At 39.9% G+C, this 26,975-nt stretch overlaps 1 protein-coding gene across 1 annotated transcript in view; it reads left to right on the top strand.

The window, feature by feature from the left end:
• Nucleotides 1-26,975, top strand: part of LOC139452691 (prominin-1-like) — a 123,358-nt gene that overhangs the window by 47,898 nt on the left and 48,485 nt on the right. Inside the window, exons 2-7 of the mRNA XM_071234239.1 lie at nt 3,297-3,404; nt 8,117-8,160; nt 9,994-10,199; nt 10,776-10,896; nt 11,786-11,855; nt 15,016-15,105. Of these exons, the coding sequence (XP_071090340.1) occupies nt 3,297-3,404; nt 8,117-8,160; nt 9,994-10,199; nt 10,776-10,896; nt 11,786-11,855; nt 15,016-15,105 (639 nt within the window). The remainder of the gene's footprint in view (nt 1-3,296; nt 3,405-8,116; nt 8,161-9,993; nt 10,200-10,775; nt 10,897-11,785; nt 11,856-15,015; nt 15,106-26,975) is intronic.

Raw genomic sequence — 26,975 nt, 5'->3', positions numbered from 1 at the left:
CATCTACACACACACACACACACACACACACACACACACACACTCACGCGCAAACACACACGCAAACACACACACTCACTGACACACACATGCAAACACACACACTCACACACACACTCTCTTACGCACACACATACACACACACACACACACACATGCACACGTGTGTGCTCACACACACACACACACACACACACTCACACACACACACATGAATATCATATAGTTAGTCCCTTAACAAGTATGATAGTATGATATAATTAGTGTAGAAGCATGTCAAACAAAAACTCAATAATGTTTTTGTTTTTCACCCATTGATGCAGGTTTGGGATGATTCAAAACAGACGTATTTATAGTGTAGTTTACACTTTATCGGTGCCAGTCATAGCCATACCTGTATGTGTCAGATTTATGTGTAATGACATTGCTATTAATGTATGCATCATTCTGTTGAAGTAAATATGATTATTTGTTATCATTTGAAGGTTCCAGTTACAAATAAAGCAGTCCCAGCTGTTGTCAAACAACATTCACACAATCAAATGTAAATTCTTTTCATGCAGGATTTTCCAAAATGGCCGTCATCCTGTTATGAGTTTTCAACTTCAATACCACCAACACTTTTGTATGTCAACGCCAATCTATGCCATCTTAACATATGTGCACTAGTTAGATCAGCCATGGTGTTCACCACGTATACACACAGTGTCAGTCTTCACGCCTGTACTTGTATTTCAATGGCCTGAGTACACACTTGCCGTAGCCAGGGAGATCAATTTGAAAAAAATGACTGATTTGCTGGCTGCTATTTAATTTTTTAAAATAGTTAATAACATCAATCAGTTTCCAATCTGATTCCAATCTAAATGCAGATGTTAATGATTGCAGCACATGTTTAGGTAAAAAACCCAGACTTGATTGTACATACAATGTTGCCATATTTACACGTCAATGGTAGACATTTACTACTTATTGTATGATGTGGGCAGTGGGTAGCCTAGTGGTTAAAGCGTTTGCTCATCACGCCAAAGACCAGGTTTTGATTCCCCACGTGAGTGCAATGTGTGAAGCCCATTTACAGTGTCCCCCGCCTGGAATATTGCGTCGTCAAAGCATACTCACTGACTCACTCGAAAAGAGGTCAAGGCCCAGCCGTCGTAGGTGCCGCAACTTGCTGAAACATAGATCCTGAGTTCGAATCCTGGTTCGCCCTGAGTATGATTTTTTGTATGTTTCAGCACCAAAGTGGTAAGCGTCTAACACATGCGTCACTTTGGGCTTTTACCCCACCTCATATTGCTAGAATATGGCTAAAAGTGGCATAAAAGAACACTCACTGAGTCACTGAGTCACTGAGTCAGTCAGTCACTCTGTCAGTCAGTCAGTCACTCTGTCAGTCAGTCAGTCAGTCAGTTACTCACTCACTCACTCACTCACTCATGTAATACCTGAGATTGAGGTGAGTGTGTGAGTAAGCGTTTTAAGTGGGTGCCTAGGTGTTTAGCACAGTTTCAACGATTCAAATCTGCAATCACCTCTGAGGATGTCTTTTAGAAGGTGTCCTGAGGCCAAAGGAGATACAAAAAGCAATCAAAATTGTTTGTTTGTTGTTTAATGCTGCACTCAGACAATCCAGTGGTTGATATCATGAGCATGGATCCTTGCAATTGGCATACGATCACATGCATCAACCAAGTCAGCGAGCCTGATCCTGTTAGTCGCCTCTTGCGACAAGCATGGATTGCTGAGGACCAGTTCTAACCCGGAATCTTCTGATAGTGTGTCATTGTACGCTGGTGGAATGTGACATTGGTCATTCTATCAATCACTGGTTGAGGTTCCAGATGTTGTTACTTACAGGACCTGTGTGAAAGACAGCATATTGTTTGCTGCAGCAAAAATTTGGCCACGCTTTTTTAGTTTTAGTCTTACAGATTTATTCCAGCTTTCCACACAAGGTCGGTCGAAATAAAAATAAATAGCTATGTCAATCATGTATTTATTTATATGAAAGTCATTCTGCCATGGAGTTAAAACTGCATCTGGCTTCTTGAATCGCTAATAGTGATGTAGACATGGAATTTATATATAACGGTTCTTTTGTATAAGAGGAACCATTTTATTAGCAGGAGACATAATAAAAATAAATATTTTGGTTTTTTGTTTATTTATTTTCCAGCTGCTTTTCAGTAGGGACGGCAGGCCCATGAAACGAAAAACAAAAAATGTGTTGCCTTACACAAAACGTTTGTTTTTTCCAATAAAACTTTATGAATATATTATTTTGTCTCTTCATTTGTTTTGATGAAGCTACCAGATGCTTTAACTTAAAACTGGGGGGCACGGGTGGCCCAGTTGTCTAAGGCGCAGTGATTTGCTGTGCAGAGTTGCGACCCTTGGATACGCCAGAAACCTATGATTTTGGGTTTGAATCCCAGTTCGCCATGATTATGTTTCTGGGTTTGTCAGCACCATACCCGTGCTCATGGGTTTCACCAAAGTGGTAAACATCTGAGACCTGCATCACTTCGGACTTTCCTCCCACATTAAGCTGAAAACTGGCAGATGGAAGTGCTTATTAAAACCAAAACAATATGTTAAATTTTCAATTGAGTGATCGAGAATGAAGTCAAATATAGACGAAACTAGAAGTTATATGATAATAGTATCTTCACTGATGTGTTTTCTGTTACCAATTCTCTTTTTTGTTTGTTGTTTAATGCTGCTGTCAGCAATATTCCAGCTATATGACGCCGGTCTGTAAATAATCAAATCTGGATCAGACAATCCAGTGATTGACATAGTGAGCATCGATCCACGCAATTGGGATCGATGACAACCAAGTCAGCGAGCCTGACCACCCGATCCCATTAGTTGCCTTTTACGACAAGCATTGTCGCCTTTTACGGCATGCATGGGTTGCTGAAGACCTGTTCTACCCCAGATCTTCTCTAATATATGTTACAAAATTTGGGCTGTTATGTAACTTTTGGGATATGTATGTGTCCAAAATCATTGATAGAGATTGCTTACTGACTGAACGGAAAGTCAGTCACGGGTGCCTATTGGTGCACGGCACTTTTTACAGGAAATATGGTGATAATTTTGATATAGATAAAATGGAGTATCTTTAGACTACATTATCATTACATTAAGGATTGAATGCAATTATCTTGAAATCATTGTAATTAGGGGTATAATGGTTATGTTAATTGTGTAATTGTGAAACAAAAATGGCTGTTTTGATATTAAAAGTGATATCATTAGCTTGAAATATGTATCTTTCATTATTCCAGGATTGTACCATGGTATAACAAGAGATGCTCCCACGAAAGGATGGGAGGTGACGATATCTTTCGCCCGTGCAGTCATCAACAGCATTCAGACAGAGCCGTTCCCCGCAGGTGAGTCCAGTCTCCACCAGTCTCATCCAGGAGAGACCGGCTCAGTGGTCTAGTAGTAGAGCGTCTGCTCAGAGAGAGGAAGGTCCAGGTTTCATCCCCGGCTACGTCATACCAAAAGACGCTAAAAGATGGTACTTGTTGCTACCCTGTCTGGCGCTCGGCATTAAGAAGCTAAAACAAGGAATAGTTGGCTCGGAGTCAGTACACTTTGTCTGAGCAGAGAATTCATGTTTAACTGCGGCATGGTATCTCAGTGGGCTGGCACTATTCAGACTAGTACAAAAAGGCACACACACACACACACATAAGTCATGCTCGTCACAATATAAGTGTAATAATCGTGGACGTGATGTTAAACCCCATTTCCCCTCGACTCAACCAGGAGTCATCAAGGCCAGGAACAGATCAAAACATCATTCATGCAGCTCATTTTTAACAATTCAGTTTCAGGACAAACAATAATGTTTTGGAATTGTCTGGTAACAAATCTGGTTTCAAATATCAGTTCTGTGATTGTCAAGATTGTCAGGGTTTTAGTTCAAATGCAACGTATCCTTCTTTGCCAAAACTATATCTGCTTACAAGCTCGAATATGTTTCATGCCTGAGAATGAAACGAAAAACAAAGTCATTTTGAACATATGTTTCTGGTGAATTACATGTATGTTTTTTGTGACCTTTATAGGATCCTTTTCATTGCTTGTTCTTGTATTCTTTTGTTTTACATTTTCAACATCTCTGAAAACAAAAATTGTTTTAATTTTATTTAAATAAATCATTTGTTACTTGCATTGATAATCGTAACAATAGGTTATGTTTTCTTAAAAATTTGTACAAATTGATCTGATTTCATTTTAGTTGCTATGGCAACTTATTTCTATATGTAATTTCGTAAAAACTGATAACCATTATGTATGTTGTATGCACGAGAACACTTGTTAAACTTTTGGTGTTATTTTGACTTTATGACCAAACTCACTTTCACTCAAATGTGTAAATCTAGTTTGTTTGTTTGTTTGTTTGTTGTTAAACACCGCATGCAGCAATATTTCATCTGTATGACAGCGGTCTGTTAATAATCAAATCTCGACCAGGCAATCCAGTGACTGATATCATGAGCATCAATCCATAAAATTGGGAGATGATGAGACAACAAGCCTGATCTGACCAGACCCAATTATTCATCTCTTTCTACAAGCATTGTTTGTTGAAGACCATTTATAACCTGGGTTTTCATGGGGGTAAATCTATTTTTTAGGAAACCAGTGAATTAATAAAACTGTCACAATGATGATTCCATGATGAACAAACTTACAACAGAGCAATCATCATCTCATTCCTGTCCTGTTTTTTTATACTAACACATGACCTTCAGACATCACATATGTGTCTATTAATCATGTTATATTGCATTTTCAACACCTCGTCTGAAAGCACTTAGAAAATGACAATTTGTGCGGGAATGTTGAAAATGTCACCGAACCAGTGGATGTGTTCATTATGCATGATTCAAATTAAAAACTTCAGGGATTGGTTTATGGCGTGTATGGCATGAATTTTTTTGACATTAGAGATGATAGAATTTGATCTGAAATGTTTCGAATATCCAAAATTCAATTGAACCACAGCACCAACCCTTAAAAGACTTTGTACCGATACACAGAGTTGAACCTAAACAAGTTACATGAGGTTTTTTTAATTCAATGAGCCATCAGGACATGTCACACTTAATGTAAGACCTCTGTGGTCTAGAGTTAGAGTGACCTCCATGGTCTAGAGGTAGAGTGTCCTCCATGGTCTAGAGGTAGAGTGACCTCCATGGTCTAGAGGTAGAGTGACCTCTGTGGTCTAGAGGTAGAGTGTCCTCCATGATCTAGAGGTAGAGTGTCCTCCGTGGTCTAGTAGTAGAGTGACCTCCGTGGTCTAGAGGTAGAGTGACCTCTGTGGTCTAGAGGTAGAGTGACCTCCATGGTCTAGAGGTAGAGTGACCTCCATGGTCTAGAGGTAGAGTGACCTCTGTGGTCTAGAAGTAGGGTGACCTCCATGGTCTAGAGGTAGAGTCACCTCTGTGGTCTAGAGGTAGAGTGTCCTCCATGATCTAGAGGTAGAGTGTCCTCCGTGGTCTAGTAGTAGAGTGACCTCCATGGTCTAGAGGTAGAGTGACCTTTGTGGTCTAGAGGTAGAGTGACCTCCATGGTCTAGAGGTAGAGTGACCTCTGTGGTCTAGAAGTAGAGTGACCTCCATGGTCTAGAGGTAGAGTCACCTCTGTGGTCTAGAGGTAGAGTGACCTCCATGGTCTAGAGGTAGAGTGACCTCCATGGTCTAGAGGTAGAGTGACCTTCATGGTCTAGAAGTAGAGTGACCTTCATGGTCTAGAGGTAAAGTGACCTTCATGGTCTAGAGGTAGAGTGACCTCTGTGGTCTAGAGGTAGAGGTACCTCCATGATCTAGAGGTAGAGTGTCCTCCGTGGTCTAGTAGTAGAGTGACCTCCATGGTCTAGAGGTAGAGTGACCTTCATGGTCTAGAGGGAGAGTGACCTCCATGGTCTAGAAGTAGAGTGACCTTCATGGTCTAGAGGTAAAGTGACCTTCATGGTCTAGAGGTAGAGGTAGAGTGTCCTCCATGATCTAGAAGTAGAGTGTCCTCCATGATCTAGAGGTAGAGTGTCCTCCGTGATCTAGTAGTAGAGTGACCTCCATGGTCTAGAGGTAGAGTGACCTCTGTGGTCTAGAGGTAGAGGTACCTCCGTGGTCTAGAGGTAGAGTGACCTCCATGGTCTAGAGGTAGAGTGACCTCCATGGTCTAGAGGTAGAGTGACCTTCATGGTCTAGAGGTAAAGTGACCTTCATGGTCTAGAGGTAGAGTGACCTCTGTGGTCTAGAGGTAGAGGTACCTCCGTGGTCTAGTGGTAGAGTGACCTCTGTGGTCTAGAGGTAGAGTGACCTCTGTAGTCTAGAGGTAGAGTGACCTCCATGGTCTAGAGGTAGAGTGACCTCTGTGGTCTAGAGGTAGAGTGACCTCTGTGATCTAGAGGTAGAGTGACCTCCATGGTCTAGAAGTAGAGTGACCTTCATGGTCTAGAGGTAAAGTGACCTTCATGGTCTAGAGGTAGAGTGACCTCTGTGGTCAAGAGGTAGAGTGACTTCCGTGGTCTAGAGGTACAGTATACTGTGTCTGAGTGGGGTATTCATGTTTAACTGGTATCTCAGTGTGCTAGGACTATGAAAACAGCATCAGTCCGGACTAGTATACGCAGCCACACACATTAACGTGCATGCACGTCACCATATAAGTGCAATAATCTTGGATGCGACGTTAAACCCCATTGCACCTCACCTCACACTTCTGCACATGTATTTTCCCAAGCTCCCCACAATGACAACCTTGCTGCCTACATTGCAACCTATGTTCATCAAAGGTGACATAATGGATTGGTTGGTCAGGCTCAGTGACTCAGTGGATTGTATGGTATTATTATCCCAATGGCATGGATTGTTGCTCATGATATGAATCACTTGACAGGGCCAGATTTAAGGAAATTGATTTAACTTGCACATAACATAGGGGTTATTGATTCTGTATGGTAAATAAAATTAGAGGTACTGAATATATTCAATACCTCATGTTTGTACATATAAAGGTTAGACATAAAATTGAAAAATTTGAAATACACTTGGTGCATATTGACGTATATATTAGGTTGCATTTTTCAATAATGTGTTGCACTGGTGCGAGAGAAAATCGGGGATTCAAAGCCACCAACAGCGGATCATGGCACACCACAGCACTATGTGCCATAGACTTCCGTGCCAGTACAGACAACTTCAACATATAGGATATGTATTGATGGTTCCAAGAGCTTATTGAGGTTACATGCATCAGTTGCTATCTCTTAGGCAACTCTTATCTCAATGGCTTAAAGGTCTGTCAACCTCAGGCAGTGTTTACAAATACATTTTGTATGCTATGTATATCATGTGCGCAGGTAAATATACAACATGGCCATTGATTTTATGGAAATAAACATGGCTGTGTACATGACTCGGAATTGATGCTGACCCAGATACCTGAAGGCTGTGTGGCAGCAAGTTTCTGCTATGGAACCAACAACTTATTGTCAAGAGATTTTTCAAAATATGTAATGATTCTATGTAAACTAATGGCCAAAAGAAGCTTTACCACTTTAAAGAAGAAATTTCAAAAATTAAAAAAACACAAGTTCAAACTTAATCAATTCAAAACATGTCGTCCAAACAAAATAATGCTCTTTGCAGAAAGTGATGCATGTCTATGGCACGAGTTAATGTAGAAAATGTGAAAAAAGTGGAATTTTTTTTTCCCCGCTTGGGCAGCCGAAATGATGCATGCAATAAGTGTATATAAATGATACTAACGGCATGTCAGACACCCACACTGATGAAAGCCCACCAAAGAAATGCCACAAGACACTTGAACAAGGTGAATGGGTATGATACAGATTGGAGCTAATGAAAATTTATATTTTCAGAGATGTTGCTAGATCTTTTGGTTGCTCCCATGTTGTTGTAACGAACATGATGCAACGTTACAGACAGACTGATGCAGACATCAGACAGGCCAAGAACAGGCAGGCCCAAGTAACTATGCCCAATAAAGACCGGTACTTGCATAGTACCTGTACGGTTGTCTCCATGGTTTGGACACATAATCTCAAAGAAATTTCTTTTTACAGAAACGATGCAGCGTCTCTTGAAAGGGGAAGATATAGGTATAGATGTAAGTATATGTGTTTCAATGAAGGGCTGAGTGAGTGAATGAGTGTGTGAATCATGGTGACCTATAAATGTTTCACTCTGGACCAGGCAAACCAGTGGTTGAAAGCATTCAAGCCATTGTGGTAGGACAACATATAATCTGTCAAGGCACCAAGCTATTGTCTTCATTATGCTGCTCCTACAGCTGGGAAATATGTTCCTCTTGAGAATCCCAATGTTCCTTGAAGGGGATGTCATGGGGAATTGAAATACAAGTTTAAATATATTGTACAAATAATTTGGTTAATAAATTCAGTTAAATTGAATTTGAAACTCCTTTTTATCTCATTCTGACTAGATGTAAAGAATTTCTATCTGATTTTCTATTGTGGCAGCCATTTAGGCTATATTCAAAATGTCATTTTCGGCCATAATCAGGCATTTCTGCTTGTATCATTATGAAATTGACTCGCAGCAAGAATGTTAGTTTGGAATAACATGTAACACACTTTTGGAACGCTGTGAATTTTTACTTCTTTTTTATAATATTATGAAAGTTAACCTCCGTTCAACCTTTATCGAATAAAGGCGACTATGCTTGTCATAAGAGGCGACTAACAAGATTGTGTGGTCAGGCTCACAGACTTGGTTGATGCATCCCAATTGAATGGATCGATGTTCATGATGTCAGTCACTAGATTGTCTGGTCCAGACTCAATTATTTACAGATCGCTATCATATCGCTGGAATATTGCTGATTACGGCATTAAACAAGAAACAAACAGACAAACGCATAATAGATGGTGTCAGCAAAGTGGAAATGCTGTGATGGGAAATAAAACTCAAAGAAAGTTGAGAAAATGAAAACTATACATTAGATTCCCACCACACAAGTCTTCCACCATTTTTTGTCATGTTGTCTGCAAACATTGGGGAACAATGGCAAAAAAGTCTTTTTTTGTATATGGTTGCCATGGAAACCAAACTTGACATAAAAAATGAAATGTTTCAAAAGGCATTAGGGAGGAAATGTTGGTAGAGTGAATCCTACACCTTTTAATGAAGGAGAAAATAGCAAGACAAATTTAAGCAGGTCCAAACTGACCATGGACAGCCCGTCAGTGTGATTAGTGTGTCAGTTGCCCCTTCGACTGGTCAAAGCCAAAAAAGCCATTTGTTTTGACTCAAGTCATACAAACACCATTTTGTTTAACTTCTACCTTAAACTCAATGATGTAGATATCCCAGTTTCTTATTATCCTAGTTTGACGGAGAAAGTGTCTGTTTCACACATGGCACCAATTTAAATGTTTTGATGTAGACTGTGATTGGACATCAGAATGGAGACCATAGTTTCCCTTTAAATTCAAAACACATAAACACTAGAGATCAATTAGTCGTGATTATCTACCGAAACAGATTCCATTGGGGATAAAATGCAAACTAGTGAATGGATCACTGAACATTATATGAATGGATCACTGAAAGTTATATGAATGGATCACAGAACATTATATGAATGGATCACTGAAAGTTATATGAATGGATCACTGAAAGTTATATGAATGGATCACTGAACGTTTTATGAATGGATCACTGAAAGTTATATGATTGGATCACTGAAGGTTATATGAATGGATCACTGAAAGTTATTTGAATGGATCAGTGAAAATTATATGAATGGATCACTGAAGGTTATATGAATGGATCACTGAAAGTTATATGAATGGATCACTGAACGTTTTATGAATGGATCACTGAAAGTTATATGATTGGATCACTGAAATTTATATGAATGGATCACTGAACGTTATATGAATGGATCGGTCCTGACACCAGGTGTTAACTTTTTCAGAAAGAGCGCTATGTTGTAAACATAGCAATAGCCTGCTTCACCGGCAGTCTCCTCATCGTGTTCTTCCTCATCTGCATGGTGGTGTTTCTACGACATGAATACCGACGGAGGAAAAAAGACGTATACCTCGTGAAAAAGCCCTACATGAGAGACAAGCCATTCACCTTCTTTGTCGTCAGTAGCTACATCGGTGCCACGCTTAGCTTGTAAGTACCATCATCAACAGTGGGAGACCTATCGTGACTACGAGTCTCCACAAGGCCCACCATATTTGAATAACATTCTTTGATTTTCTTGAGACTAAATGAGGACTGAGTAAGATATTAATGCTAATTTGAAAAGTATTTCTATGGCAACGTTACACCTCAGTATGGAAACCAACTGGGCTGCAAATGATTGTTCTTGAAACCATGGAAACTGTGTATGGTTCAGACAGACAAATTAGGATGTAATAATCAGGGCAAGCTGATATTTGAACCATGGCACCACAGGTCATGATGGCTAGGGGACTCAACAGGGCAGAATACATTCCGGCGCCTTTGACCATGGCGCCTCCTGTGGGACTGAAAGATGATTCCATGGCACGGACACTTAGATTTTCTTAATGATGAACCATACACCAAAACACTATACCAAAACACTATACCAAAACACTATACCAAAACACTATACCAAAACATTATACTGAGGCTGTAGCATCTCTGACATCCTAATTGATGTTCAAGAAACAAGGCGCAATGTTCTGCCGCTGATAGAAGTGGCATTATGTTCTAATGTTCCAGAATCTATGTTATCTGCATCACCGTCGTGAGCACCAACCTCCACTATGGCATCAATGTCATAGACGAGACAGTGGGAGGTGCTATGGACGATGTCACCACTTACTTCCAAACAACGAAACAAGTGAGAACCTTCACAATATTTGTTTTTCTGTTTTTTGTTCCCTTATGTTATTTATATGAATTAAAATTGTCAGTGAGGCCAGGCTATTCATGGGGAGGTTTTCTTGATATCTACCTCAAAATTCAGGCCAGTAGGTTAAAAAAAATATGAAAATAGATACTCCAATTTCGGATAATTTTTTGTTGATTTTCTCTCATGATTTTCAAATTTTCAACAGGTTTTAACTATAGTATTTTAAGGACTTAAAAATGATTTTTTTAAAAGTTTACTTATTTCTGTTTGGTTGAATAATAAGACCCACTGCTTTATTTTCATTTCATATTTTTATTTTTTGGGAGCAAGCAGATGTATAAACCAAGTTTAATATAAGCCTGGCCTGACTTGGCGTTAAAGGTTTTTGTATTTCTGTCACAAAATGAGGTCAAAAACATGAAAATTACATATACATGTAAGACCACACACAATAGACAAAACAAACCAAACTGGAATAAGGTCTTCGATAGACATTCAGAAGTTTAAAGAACATGAAGACATTAAACATTAAGGGATAACAACTTCTCATACATTTGGTTGATAATGGCGTGTCATGACCATATGGTTATCTTTTTCCATTAATCCCCTACCTTGTGTAAAGATATCAGCATGTATATCTATATAACCTCGATACGCTAACTCAGTATCCACATGATGAAGGGTAAAAAAGTACCTCCAAAGCGTCGTTACAAACAAAAAGAAGTTTTTATCTGTACTCGTTTCATGTCTTCAAGATAGATCAGACTATTAAGTTTGATGATATCTTTTCTAATATCAATGTGTCATTCTGCCATATAAGCCCATTAGTGTACCCAATCCTTACTGAATAATATATATTATTTCTTTTATGTTTCAGCAATATACGTTTGTGGCAGCCAGTACAAATGACTGGTTCAATAAGAAAGTGATAGGAGGCGATATGAACAGTAAGTATTCAGTCACATCCTTTCCACTTACACATACATACATACGCACGCACGCACGCACGCACGCACGCACGCACGCACACACACATACATACATGTGACCTCCATTGTCTCAACAATGAGTGAGTGAGTCAGTGAGTTATTGAGTTAAAGTTTCAACATTACACATCATGTCAGTATTATAGGTGATTCTGGGCTTCAAACCCACATCCCAGAAACAGAGCTGAGTAGGATCGTTCTCTGGGTGTATCTGGGTTTCAGACCCACATCACATATATTGAACTGAAAGGGATCTGGGTGATTCTGGGTCATTATATGATCACAACATCACAGATATTGAATCTAGGTCATTATATGATCACAACATCACAGATATTGAATCTAGGTCATTATATGATCACAACATCACAGATATTGAATCTAGGTCATTATATGATCACAACATCACAGATATTGAATCTAGGTCAATCTAGGATCACAATATTACAGATACTGAATCTAGGTCATTCTAGGATCACAACATCACAGATATAGAAACTAGGTCATTCTAGGATCACAACATCACAGATATTGCCAAATGAACCCATGACCAGCACAGCACAGCATGGCAGCTACAGACTCTCCACTGGTGCAGTCCTATAGACTGCTGGTCCACTAGACGGAGGCAAGGTCTGTTTACAGCTGTTACCAAGACAGCCTCTGTGGTCTAGTGGATAGAGCATCTGTCTGAAGCCCAGAAGGTGGGTGGTTCAATCCCCTGGGCGGATCATACCGAAAGACAATGAGAAGATGGTGTTTGTTATTACCCTGCCTGGCACTCAGCATTAAGGGGATAAAACTGGACTGTGTCTGAGTGGGGTATCCATGATAACTGTGGCATGGTATCTCAGTGGACTAGCACTATTAAACCAGCATTTGTCCGGACTAGCACAAGCATCAACACACCCATGTACATGCACATCGCTATGTTTGTGCAATAACCTTGAACGCGATGTTAATCCCAATGTGACCGCCTCCATGGTCTAGTGGTAGGGCGTATGCCCGGAGAGCGGAAGGTCTGAGGTTCGATCCCCGACCGCGTCATACCAAAAGACGTTAAAAGATGGTACTTGTTGTTACCCTGTCTGGCACTCGTCATTAAGGGGCTAAAACAAGGACTGGTCGGCTCGGAGTCAGTATACTGTGTCTGAGTGGGATATTCATGTTAAACTGTGGCATGGTATCTCAGTGAGCTAGAACTATAAATCGGCATCAGTCCGGACTAGTACAAGCAGCCACACAAACACACACACGTACATGCACGTCGCTATTTAAGTGCAATAATCTTGGACGCGACGTTAAACCCCATTTCACCTCACCTCACCTAATCCCATTGTATCACCACACCTCCCACAGATGTCAACAGAAATTCCTCATTGATTTTGTGACCTCGCTATCAGAAAGACATTTTATTTATGTAGTGGAACTTTGTTGTCCATGATTATGTTTAAATAATGAATTTAATCAATTTGGTCAATAGTTGTTATATTGTTTTCAGTGAACTGTCTTGTTGACTGTGTATTTTGTCAATTCTTCCCTCGTCATACACCTGACATTGTTTGTGGTGATATTACCTTGATTCTCATTGATTCACCATCGAAGCCCCACATGTCTCCTGCCTGGTACCCTATGTGTAAGATACCACCTCACGTATCAATACTTATCAATATTCTGGTCCATACCGAAAGACAATGACATCCTTTTTTCTCGACAGATATAAAAGCATAAGTGCATTGCAAATATTTGCCTCCCTTAAACTCAATACTGGTACTCTTTTGTTTTCAAAGATGTTGGCATTTTCTGTCCTCAGACAGGATGTGTCCAAGCTATCAGCCGATCGATCGTTACCGATTAAACATCATTACTTATTTGTGGAGAAGACCAAAGCAAACGCCTGTGTTTGTTATCACGTATTGGGTCATATGGCAGTGTTTAACTTACAGCCAAAATAGGATGTACTATTTAAAGATCAACTGAACTAACATCTGTTGTTGGGGAAGCATGATCAAGTGGCCGAGTGTCACATTTGACTGTCGGTCAATAGAATATATTGAGTGTAAAAAGGTTTAAAATGCCTATAAATAGGAATTGGGGCTGGGACGGGTAACTCGGGTACTCGGGTCGGGTGGGTACTGAATAGGTACCCTCAGGGCTACCCGAACCTGTGGTTAGTCACATGATATATTGTTTAATGACAACAACTCACTATAGCTCAGTGGTTACACTTCAAGTTGCTAAAGTTCGCATTCCTTTTGACTTTTATATGAGTGAGTATAGATAATGCTTCAGTCAACTTCAGTGAATGCATGATCTGATTGTTTCATACATGTATCCAAATAGTTTTTGCCAGGGCTGCGGTAAAACAATTCCCAATCAGACGTTTCGTTCCAAACTCTTGAGACCTTCAGTGGGTACCCGGGTAGGGTCGGCTAATGGGGGGTTGGGTCCCCGGGTAGTAACTTTGGACTTGTCCCAGCCGTAACAGGAATCACTTCAGAGTGATGACAAAGACTGAAAACAGTTATGACATTGATGATAAATTTGATCACTCTCAGAAAGATATGTTTATGATTAATACATTAGTTTCATATGTGCAAATTCCAGTTCTCATTGTGAGGTTAATAATTGCTTTGGCCATAATAAAATTAATTATCTGTTCCTTACTTGTTGAAATTATTCATGAATTTATGTCAAATTATTATATAATTATGATTTTAATCTCTGAAATTTTTAATAATGAAATTTTAAAAGCTGAGATGCAGTGTTGATGAAATTTCAAGCAAACATGCTGAATTCTATAGTGCAAGTTCATTTATGGTAATGTGTTTTCAACATTTAATGGAAATATGTTTAAGTTTTGTTTATTTAAGTGCTTTAGGTGTCATCATGCTTGTACAACATATTCACTTCAGGCTTTTCGCCCACATAAAGCCAATATATATATCATGATGTCACTGGCATATTGTTCAAAGCATCGTCAAACAAAAACCAAACTCACTCACTCACTCACTCACTTGTACATATTGTATTTTCAAGTATGATTAACTACAAATTTCAAATTTGTGGATCTTTTAAAACCATTGCTTTTCTTTATAATATTCATGAATATTTCTTTCCTCAGAAATAGGAGAGCTCATCTGGCAACCAGGTCGAGACATGTTCTACCCCAGTGTATCCGCAGTGTTTGAAAGTTTAGCAGACCTAGATGAACGTGAGTATGAATTATGTGGAGCACCTTCTCTCCCCAGGCCACAGGCTCGATCATCATGTTTGATATTTTGTGAAGAAGGAAGGAAACAAATTTCTTCTGTGTAGCTCATTGGAACAGAAGAGGTCAGATGATGAATGTCTATTATCAATCCACCCGTGAAGATTCCGGGGTAGAATAGGTCTTCGGCAACCCATGCTTGCCGTAAAATGGGATCGGGTGGTCAGGCTCGCTGACTTGGTTGATACGTGTCATCGATCCCAATTGCGTGGATCGATGCTCATGATATCAATCACTGGATTGTCTGGTCCAGACTCGACTATTTACAGACCGCCGTCATGTAGCTGGAATATTGCTGAGTGCGGCATTAAACAACCAACCAACCAACCAACCAACTTTTGACATGAACCACAAATCACCTCACCTCACCTCACCTCACCTCACCTGACCTCACCTCACCTCACCTCATGACTGGGATGTTGCTCATTATGTCTATCACTGGTTTGTCTGGTCCAGACTTGATTTCAGTGTAGTTACAGGACAAATTTGAAATGGTTGGAACATTGCTGTGTCCTCAAGCAACAAGCCAGCAATGTAGTGAAGCACCAAAAGTCTACTGTGTTGCTGCAAAAACTGTCCTTTGCCAGAACTGTAACAGCTAGATTATGTATGTGACAGAGTTGTACGTCAGAAAAAGTTACAAGTGTTTCAGAAGCCTTGTGCAACTGTACTTGGAGGTTTTCAATTGTGGAATTGGTAAATCACAAGTGTGTGTTTGTGCTGGCTATGACATCCTGTGTGTACAGATGGTCCAGGCTATCAGTGTTCACTGTGAAGTGTTTAACCCGACACCTTGAGGCCAGGCTCACCATGTGTTATGTTCACACGGTATTTGTGCACACCATGCCATCCATAACCGACCCGTGTCATCTGCCCTCCTAATCCCACCTCCAGCATCAATAACTGCCACCATTGTCAGAATAATGATTTGTGTGTGAGGCCACAGTGAGAAGTCCCATACCAGGAACTGTTTGCTGGTTTACAGGTGAAATAGGGTTTAACGTCACGTCCAAGATCATTGCATCTATATAGCGGCATGCATGCATGTTTTTGTGTGTGAGTTGTTGTTTTTTGTTTTTGCTTTTTTTGTGTGTATGTGTGTGTGTGTGTGTGTGTGTGTGTGTGTGTTTTAGCCCCTTAATGGAACAGGGTAACAACAAGTACCATCTTTTAATGTCTTTTTGTATGATGTGGCCGGGGTTCAAACCCCAGGCTTTCCACTCTCTGGGCAGATGCTCTACCACTAGACCACGGATGTGGTCTGCTGGTTTACACCGACCATAACCTATAGCCTCCATTAGAATTACAGAGCACAACACATCCCAGCTTGTTGGGACATCTGTATTTATAATGGTGATCTCATCGTCCTGGCTGTGTCAGTGTACCTGGCTATAATGGTGATCTCATCGTCCTGGCTGTGTCAGTGTACCTGGCTATAATGGTGATCTCATCGTCCTGGCTGTGTCAGTGTACCTGGCTATAATGGTGATCTCATCGCTCTGGCTGTGTCAGTGTACCTGGCTATAATGGTGATCTCATCGTCCTGGCTGTGTCAGTGTACCTGGCTATAATGGTGATCTCATCGTCCTGGCTGTGTCAGTGTACCTGGCTATAATGGTGATTTCGAGGCCCTGTCTGTGTTGGTATACCTGGCTATAATGGTGATCTCGAGGCCCTGGCTGTGTCAGTGTACCTGGCTATAATGGTGATCTCATCGTCCTGGCTGTGTCAGTGTACCTGGCTATAATGGTGATCTCGAGGCCCTGGCTGTGTCAGTGTACCTGGCTATAATGGTGATCTCGAGGTCCTGGCTGTGTCGGTGTACCTGACTCACTGGACTGGGGTTCACACATTGTAGGGATTTGAACCTGGGTCTTCGGTCTGACAAGTGAAAGCTTTGACCACTATGCTATCCCACCGCCTCCAAGAGACAGACTGACTGACTGACTATGATTTTACGCCGCTTTCAGCAAATTTTTCAGCTATATCACGGTGGGGGACACCTGAAATGTGCTTCATACATTGTACCAATGTGGGGAATCAAACCCAGGTCTTTGGCTTGATGAGCCAACGTTTCAACCACTAGACTACCCCGTCGCCTCTCCTCCAAGAGAACATAATGCACTAAAAGACCAATAAGATATCTTCGTGCGATAAACCAATGTCTGCTAATCATTGCTACAAACACTGTCAGTTACAGTATCTGAACGAGAAACACGAAACATGCATCTGCCTCAATCAGACATTCAATATAGGACACTGTTCTTTTGTCTTGAATGTCCATTTCAACACAATGTTTGCACAGATGAAAAGAATTTTTTTTATCGTGATGGACAAAAACATTCATTTTCTGATCTTTTCACAAGAATCTGTGATGGGTTTGGAAACAACAGTGCATCCAAAAGACATAAGTCTCATAAAACGGAACGGATTATTTCCTCAACTGAAATAGAAATGGTTTCAAGGGGAGGATTCATCACGTCCCAGGGTAATACAAGCTGCTTTTTTCAGCTTTAGGAAAGGAATTAATGCACGTGAAGGTGTTAAGAGAAGCAGCTGGGACACCTGTGTTTCAATGCCGGAGGTATTGGTGTCGGCTAAATACAGTGTCTTAGACCCTGCGAGACGGTCCCTAGGGAGCTGTGCCTATTGATCAGGCTGTGCACTACCACTAACGGAGTAGGGGTATTATGGGATAGATATGGACGTCATTCAGTCTATTTCACGCTCATGGATGCTTAAAAGCGAGATAAGCGCTCCCATGGGAATATGATAATTCGGTTGAAGTAATTATGAGAATTTTTCGGAAAATCAATTTTTGGAAAGCATTCAATTTTTTTTATTTATATTGATTCTGTTGCAGTATATGTGTTCGACCTTAAATTGCACTTGGAGAACTTTGATATTTTTGCACTGAATTGTACAACTTGCCATTTAAACACAATAAGCTGTCAATTTCATATTGGATAAATCATCTGTAATTTGATATGACACATGCACCGTACCTTTGTATTAGAAAATCCATAGAGGTTCGTACAAATGTTTTTCCCTGAAACAATAATTTTTGTTATTTATTACACAATATTATAGTTCAGGTAATGTTTTAATAAACACCTGAATGGTTCGTAAAAAACATTTTGAACTTGAGAAGGCATCTGGTGCAGATGGCGTCCTGCAGGGCATATGGTTTAACCTTGGCAGTGATTGCACTAACCTGGGACTGAAGCCATGCTGTTTCACACAGTACCAGTGTTTTCTAGACATCAGTGTTCTGTTGTGTTTAATTACTGAAAGAACCCATTATTCTAGATGGCAGTGTTGTGGCCAGTAAGCACTTATTTTCTTATTCCGATGTACCGTAAAACCTACACTAATCACTGTGTATCTTTCTCAGAAAGCCTCTTCACATGATGTGTGTTGGTGCCGTAACACCTGCAATAATCTCTGTGGGTCTTTCTCAGAGAGCTTCTTCACATGATGTGAGTTGTTGCCGTAAGACATGCAATAATCTCTGTGAGTATTTCTCAGAGAGATTCTTCACCTGATATTTGTTGGTGCCGTAAGACCTGCGATAATCTCTGTGAGTCTTTCTCAGAGATCCTCTTCACATGATATTTGTTGGTGCCGTAAGACCTGCGATAATCTCTGTGAGTCTTTCTTAGAGATCCTCTTCACATGATGTTTGTTGGTGCCGTAAGACCTGCAAAAATCTCTGTGGGTCTTTCTCAGAGATCCTCTTCACATGATGTGTGTTGGTGCGGGTAAGACCTGCAATAATCTCTGTGAGTCTTTCTCAGAGATCCTCTTCACATGATGTGTGTTGGTGCCGTAAGACCTGCAATAATCTCTGTGAGTCTTTCTCACAGATCCTCTTCACATGATGTGTGTTGGTGCCGTAAGACCTGCAATAATCTCTGTGGGTCTTTCTCAGAGAGCCTCTTCACATGATGTGTGTTGGTGCTGTAAGACCTGCAATAATCTCTGTGAGTCTTTCTCGGAGATCCTCTTCACATGATGTGTGTTGGTGCGGGTAAGACCTGCAATTATCTCTGTGAGTCTTTCTCAGAGAGCCTCTTCACATGATGTGTGTTGGTGCCGTAAGACCTGCAATAATCTCTGTGGGTCTTTCTCAGAGATCCTCTTCACATGATGTGTGTTGGTGCCGTAAGACCTGCAATAATCTCTGTGGGTCTTTCTCAGAGAACCTCTTTATCCATGATGTTTGTTGGTGCCTTTAAACCTGCAATAATCTCTGTGAGTCTTTCTCAGAGATCCTCTTCACATGATGTGTGTTGGTGCCGTAAGACCTGCAACAATCTCTGTGAGTCTTTCTCAGAGAGCCTCTTCACATGATGTGTGTTGGTGCCGTAAGACCTGCAATAATCTCTGTGAGTCTTTCTCAGAGAGCCTCTTCACATGATGTGTGTTGGTGCCGTAAGACCTGCAATAATCTCTGTGGGTCTTTCTCAGAGATCCTCTTCACATGATGTGTGTTGGTGCGGGTAAGACCTGCAATAATCTCTGTGAGTCTTTCTCAGAGAGCCTCTTCACATGATGTGTGTTGGTGCCGTAAGACCTGCAATAATCTCTGTGGGTCTTTCTCAGAGATCCTCTTCACATGATGTGTGTTGGTGCGGGTAAGACCTGCAATAATCTCTGTGGGTCTTTCTCAGAGATCCTCTTCTCATGATGTGTGTTGGTGCGGGTAAGACCTGCAATAATCTCTGTGGGTCTTTCTCAGAGATCCTCTTCACATGATGTGTGTTGGTGCGGGTAAGACCTGCAATAATCTCTGTGAGTCTTTCTCAGAGAACCTCTTTATCCATGATGTTTGTTGGTGCCTTTAAACCTGCAATAATCTCTGTGAGTCTTTCTCAGAGAGCCTCTTCACATGATGTGTGTTGGTGCTGTAAGACCTGCAATAATCTCTTTGAGTCTTTCTCAGAGAGCCTCTTCACATGATGTGTGTTGGTGCGGGTAAGACCTGCAATAATCTCTGTGGGTCTTTCTCAGAGAGCCTCTTCACATGATGTGTGTTGGTGCGGGTAAGACCTGCAATAATCTCTGTGGGTCTTTCTCAGAGAGCCTCTTCACATGATGTGTGTTGGTGCCGTAAGACCTGCAATAATCTCTGTGGGTCTTTCTCAGAGATCCTCTTCACATGATGTGTGTTGGTGCGGGTAAGACCTGCAATAATCTCTGTGAGTCTTTCTCAGAGAGCCTCTTTTCCTGATATTTGTTGGTGCCTTAACACCTGCAATAATCTCTGTGAGTCGTAGCAAGAAGATGGCTGTGTGAAACAGATTTCATGGCCTGGGCTCCATTCCACAAAGTGATCTCTTAGTGCTAAGATGGTCGTAACTCTCAAACTTTAATATAGGCTTACAAAGGCCAAACAATTGTAGTGCTAAAAGTCTATGATACAGTAGGAGATACTACAATTGTAGTGCTAAGATGGCTTTGTTGAAGGGGACTTTGGGTGGTGTATGGGTTGGGTCAACAAAAATAATGGTCGGCTCCTTTGTCATGTAGCGCTGACTGAAAAAGTTTTCTGTTTCAAACAGAAATGCCAGGCCTCCTACACCCCCATCTTTTTCTGAATATCAGATGGTCGGTGCATTATCTTTAGAACATCCTCCTACCCTTATTGTCACACGGGGTTGGGTAGCCTAGTGGTTAATGTGTTAGCTTGTCATGCCGAAGGCCCGGGTTCGATTCACCATATGGATACGATGTGTGAAGCCCATTTCTGGTGTCCCCCTCTGTGATAGAGGGAAGTGTCGAGTTACTTTTTCCCCATAGATGTAGCTGGGCTGTGGAGATAAACGCAGTGGCCAAACGATTGTATCCAAATGTGGGAGAGATATCACAATCGGTATTAGGAGAAAAGGTACAGATAATTGACATGAGGATTGTGAGAAAATGCAGGAAATACCAAACTTAACCCAGCTGTTCGTAGAATGCATGGACTTTCCAAGGTCGGATTTTATTCAGGAAGTCATCAATTTTATGATTTAGGAAGATTCTTTTAAAGCTTGTACATTTTATCAACATCCTTAAAGAGACTGCACATAATGTTGATATCTGCTATAAGAAACAAACGACTCGTCTAATAAAACAATGTAGGGAGTTTATGCTTTCAGTGTTTTATAGTACGATAAACAACCCCTACTCATATTTCTAAAATAAGGTCATGTTTTCAGATCCAAACCTTTATTATCAATTATTTATTGCAACACATTTTGGGTAGTGAAATTGATTTTATATAACAATGACGATTTCATAAATGTAAAGAAATTAACTGTGCAGGTTACAATTATATAGATGAAATTTATCATGTATTAAAAGTGTGTCATGTAATTGTTCTGAATATTGATTTATCAGCAGAGAACAAACCCCATTGAGAATAAGACCAATCGCTGTTGATCCAGGTGATATCTCTATATATGTGTTACTTGATTGACATGTATCAGAATATAGGTCAAGGAAATGTTGTTCATTTTTAACAAAATCTGACACCAAACCACGTCTGGAATGTCTTAGATCAGTTGTTGGGATAACAGTTTCTTATCATTCGAGGTGTGATATTTCCTTTGAAGATAGTTGCTATTATTTGATAATACTACTTTTAGTGAATTGTATTGCAATCTGGATCTCAAGTATTGATGTCATCTGTTATTAATAATATTAAGGATGCTGTGTTGGTATCACAGTTATTGGGAAAATATTTTTCTTTGTGTTTGAGTAAATTTGATTTCAAGCAGTATCACTCTTTATTATCCCCCCGAGATAAAATACAGAGGGATTTAGTCATCATTTGGTCCGTTCTTCCATCCACCCATCTGTCTATATTTAGTTCCCAGAGCATAACTTGAAAACCATGACAGATTTTTCATCCAAACTTAGTACATGCATTAACCAGGCGCTGTGGTGCCTTTTGTAATTGTGGGGGCAGGGGGATTTGTCATCTTTTGATGACTCTTGTTTTACTATTTTCTTGTCTATTTGACAAAGAAGACACCTAAAACAAAAAAAAAAACTGACCTAGCTTTACAGACAACATGAAATAATTTGGAAAAAAGATACAAAAAAATAAAAAAATCTTGGATATAGTGTTGTTGACAATAAAAACATCTTTTTAAAATATATTTTTGTGGAAACTGTTTGCTGAGATATAATGTGGAATTTTGATGTTTGAAAACAGACTTTCTGGGTTCGATTTTGATATGATATTTTCTCATGTAACCTAAGTCTTGCTTGTGAATAATTCATAGGACATACTGAACACTAATATATCATCAGTTGTTTGTTAATGCCACCACGCTTTAGACATGACTTCAGGCCATTTAATTCCATGGTTTGTGTGTACTTCGTCTCAAACCAACATTGTACAAATACGCACAGCACAAACTGTTTCTGTAGTCCTCATTACAAGCAATTGATTTGGCCCCTGAGAGCTTGTTTTAGATGTATATCTCAAGCAGAGAGAATGTTTGCACTGTGATTAGCACTTAGGCAGGTAGTATGCTCGTGTCAGGTGTCATTCAACATTCTTTATCATCCAAAACTGGCTCCCACTTGGATGAGATCAAGCAATATATACATAGTAGATATCGCTGAAATGAAATTACATCACAATGCTTTGTAGACCATTGTGATGTCATTGGTTACCATGACATCACAATCAAATGACATCACTAATGGCCCTGCTACTGAAGCTATTAGCAGTACCTTTTACACTTAGAAACTGCTTTTAACTGTCTACAAACTGAAAAAGTTGGAAGAATGATGTTGCATAATAAAAATAAAATTCACCCTCTTGTCTTTTGATATCAAATATATCAACACTCTTTGATAAGTTTGGTTTTACAACACTTTTAGCAATATCACAGCTGGGGACACAAGAAATGGGCTTCACACATTGTACCCAGGTCGGGAATCAAACCCGGGTTTTTGTTGTGAAGTGCGAAAGCTTTAACCACAAGGCTACCTGACCACCCCGTTATCATTGTAACCTACTCATGTTGATCCCTAACATGTATGCAATCGTTGTTACTCTTATTCCTCCACTACCGTATATATCTCGTACCAAGTTCGTTATTCAGTCTCACAATGGTACAAGGATCTATACCGAAACGTCACTATTACAGAAAAATAGTTGAGTTGTTATACATAAATTCTGTCTACTTTGTCATCATAGACACAATTTATGGATAACAACTTCTTTATTTACTGTAAACATCACCTTTAAGGTCCTCCACCTACTGTATATCTTCTGTACCATCTTCGTTATTTAGCCTTGCTCGACGACAGTATAAGGACCTATACCAAAATGTCGCCTTTACAGTAAATAAAGAAGTTGTTATCCATGAAATGTGTCACCAGCCAACTTCTAAGTAATGCCTATCAAACAATTTATTATTTGTCACTTGTCAACTTCTAAGTAATGCCTATCAAACAGTTTATACTTTGTCACTTGTCAACTTCTAAGTAATGCCTATCAAACAGTTTATACTTTGTCACTTGTCAACTTCTAAGTAATGCCTATCAAACAATTTATACTTTATCACTTGTCAACTTCTAAATAATGCCTGTCAAACTCTATACCATTCTCTATGGAATATTGACATCAGCTCTGTGTGATGAATATAGCTGAATATCAGGGAGATGGTTGGATCAGGTTGGTTGGAGACATGATTCTGAAACATTATGATTTTGTGTCATTTGAAGAGGAACAGCATTTATAGACCTAGTTACATCTGAGACTCATGCACAGACACAAGGGTACATCCAGCCTTTTCTAACAGTGTATTTGCCATGAAGGTTTTGCCTAGCTGTGTTTGTCTGACAAGGAATTTAAATTTTGAAAAGACTTAAAAATGTGAACAAAGCGTGATAACTGTGCGTTATACATGATACCTTTATCATTAAGAATACAATGGATATGTATGATTTATATCCTACTTGGAATACCACTACATGGGCGGTCGATATGGTGGGAGAAAATAGCCCTTAATCTATTATATTGCACGATTCCTGCTATCTTTACATTACATATTTATTTAGGAAATAAACATACTGTGTTTTCAATGTAGAGCTAGGTTAACCGTTAATTGAATTTGGAACTGAATGTGCCATCATGACAAAATAAAACAAGAACCTTGGTGTTAGCGAAAATAAGTTTTGTGATCAGCATTGGTTGCATCCAGTATTTTCAATGGGTTGTCCTTGATAATAGCCTTAAACAAGTATTGTGTTGTATTTGTTCAAATTCCAAGCCCCTGAAACCTGTTCATTGAATTTTGATCCAATTTTAAAAATGGCCATCTTGGAAGCCATTTTGAAAATGTCATTTTTATATTTTTATTTGTAGTACAATGTATAATGAAATATGATACACAGTAAGAATGTAAGAATCTAATGTGAACAAAAGTTCCAGAAGGAATCAGGTGAGCTACATTTTGTGGTTAATATTAGCCCAGGACATCTGTCATTACATGTGTAAAATTAAAAATTCATAAAAATGTTGCCATGCCTCACATGAAACCATCTGTGTAAAGTGCCAGCACAGCAACAATAGCTAGAAGCAGAGCCATTTCATTATTATATTTACACAGTCCTGAAATTACACGCAGCCCTTTAATATACCAAGCCAAAATATTTTCTCACATATTGTCGACTGCCCTGAAGAAGTAGATAATTGATTTCTCATCTTTTGTGCTCCAAATTGATTAATATTTCCTGAAGCTAGATTATATAGGCAGCATCTGTGATCAAGCATCAAGTGTTAGAGTTACTGAATCTATTGTTGCTGGCACTGCTGGACCACAATAATTTGATTGCATATGATGGAGAGAGCTTCTGACTTAAAGAGACAGCATGGCCTCTGTATGGTTGCTTCACAACCATGGCATCAATCTGAGGAGGTGGACGACATGTCCCATGACAGCACAGTGCAATGTGGGAGAGACACTGGATGGAAGTGCCTCGCGATTTTATTCTTACTGCCCACTAGGTGGCGCTTGGTAATGGTGGTTTGATGTTCCAAGTGCAGAGGCATAAATCCTCCTCGGAACATGACCGTTAGAATATGTTTGGACACTGTGCAGGCTAGCTAAATTTTGTGTTACTTTGTTGATTGTTATGTTAAAATATGTCTTTAGGTTTTGTTGCCATGAAATGTGTTTGGCGCCATTCATCTGTAGTCTGGGATGGATGTGATCAGTTTGTAGATGTGTATTCTGACCCATGTTATCTGGGTTATACCAGTGTGTAAGAATTTCAATTCTAGCTTGTCCCTTGGGGTATGATAGAGACTGAATTTGGAATTTGGCTGAGAATTGTTTGACATCAGTCTGCCGAAAGTCGATCGAGTCTACCTCCCCATGACCTTTTCCGACCCAAGATAGTGTTGGTGACAGACTGATACAGCAGCAGACTGTCCAATGAGGAGAAAGGAATGGTGGTGGAGCCAATCGGTGACCAATTGTGGTATCCTCATTGTGGTATTCACATTACTGGAATAATAGTGGCGTAAAACCATGCTCACTCACTCACTCACTCACTCACTCACTCACCTACTCACTCAAAATCCACCCACCCACAAACCCAACCCAACCACCCACACACCCACCCACCACCCACTTACTCACTCACTCACTCACTCACTCACTCACTCACTCACTCACTCACATGGAAACATGTTAGTGCTCATTATTTGGTGTCCAGAAAATATTTAAGCCACGCCCACTCTCAGTTACTTGTTAAACTCTCACTGACTCCACATGCCAGTGAAAGGCATCCTAAGCATCAGACAAATCCCTCTACTGCTATTACAATGGTTGGATATTATAACCACAACTGTATTGCAGTGTACAAAATTGACAATAAAAGTCAAGTGGTCCTCGTCATAACCCTGATATTGGAAACCAAAGACTAAGGGGATCTGCAGGTTATAATAGCACAGAAAAAAAGCTCAAAGACCCCAAGACCCCCCTTAATTTCCTAGGCAGTATTGCCTTATTGGTATATATACCTGTAAGGATCTGTCGACTTTCATTCCGTTGCCGAAAGATATTTGTCATAGAGCACCACAGACTTGACACATGCTGATGTTCCAGTGCAGGACCTCCCAGGAGTGTCTGCCAGAGGAAATTCCATATACCTTGCCAATATTAATATATGTATAGCGTACAAGGGCTAATGGTTGACCCTTCCGCCAAAGCTGTTAAGTTCCCCCCTCTCCTGGGAACACCACCATCTCAGAGAGGATAGTGCCAGTGCTATCTCGACCTTACCAAATCCACATGATGCCAAAACAGTGAAAGGAAGAATTCTGATGGACTGGCTGCTCTCTGATTGATCTGTCAGATTTCTACCAAATGATTTGGTTATGTGCAGTTTTGTCACAGGATTTTCAGTATAAATAGAAATTTCTGTATTGCAGAAATTCTGCACTAGAATTCACAGTATGTTTGAAATATTTTGATGGAATTGTTTATCATACATGCATGTGTTGGTGTTGAAATCTGACCTATTTTTGTGAGTAGATTAAAATAAACTGCAAATACAATGTTATATACAGTGCAACTTTGTAAATACAGGAAAACCTTGTTATAAATATAGTGCAACCTGGTCATATGAAGGTAGTGAAACTTTGTAATAAATATAGAACAATCTTGTTAGAAACATATAGCAACCTTTCCTAAAATTCATTACAACCTTGTTATAAATACTGCAGTGAACTTTGTTCTAAATACAATGCAACCTTGTTATGATACAGTGCACAATGTTTTTTATAAATGCAGTGCAGT

Source organism: Haliotis cracherodii, unplaced genomic scaffold (assembly GCF_022045235.1).
Source record: "Haliotis cracherodii isolate W230 unplaced genomic scaffold, xgHalCrac1.p SCAF_9, whole genome shotgun sequence".
In the NCBI taxonomy this organism is placed as follows: Eukaryota; Metazoa; Mollusca; class Gastropoda; order Lepetellida; family Haliotidae; genus Haliotis; species Haliotis cracherodii.
Note: the sequence above shows the minus strand (reverse complement) of the source record. Positions and strands in the feature narration are given on the sequence as shown.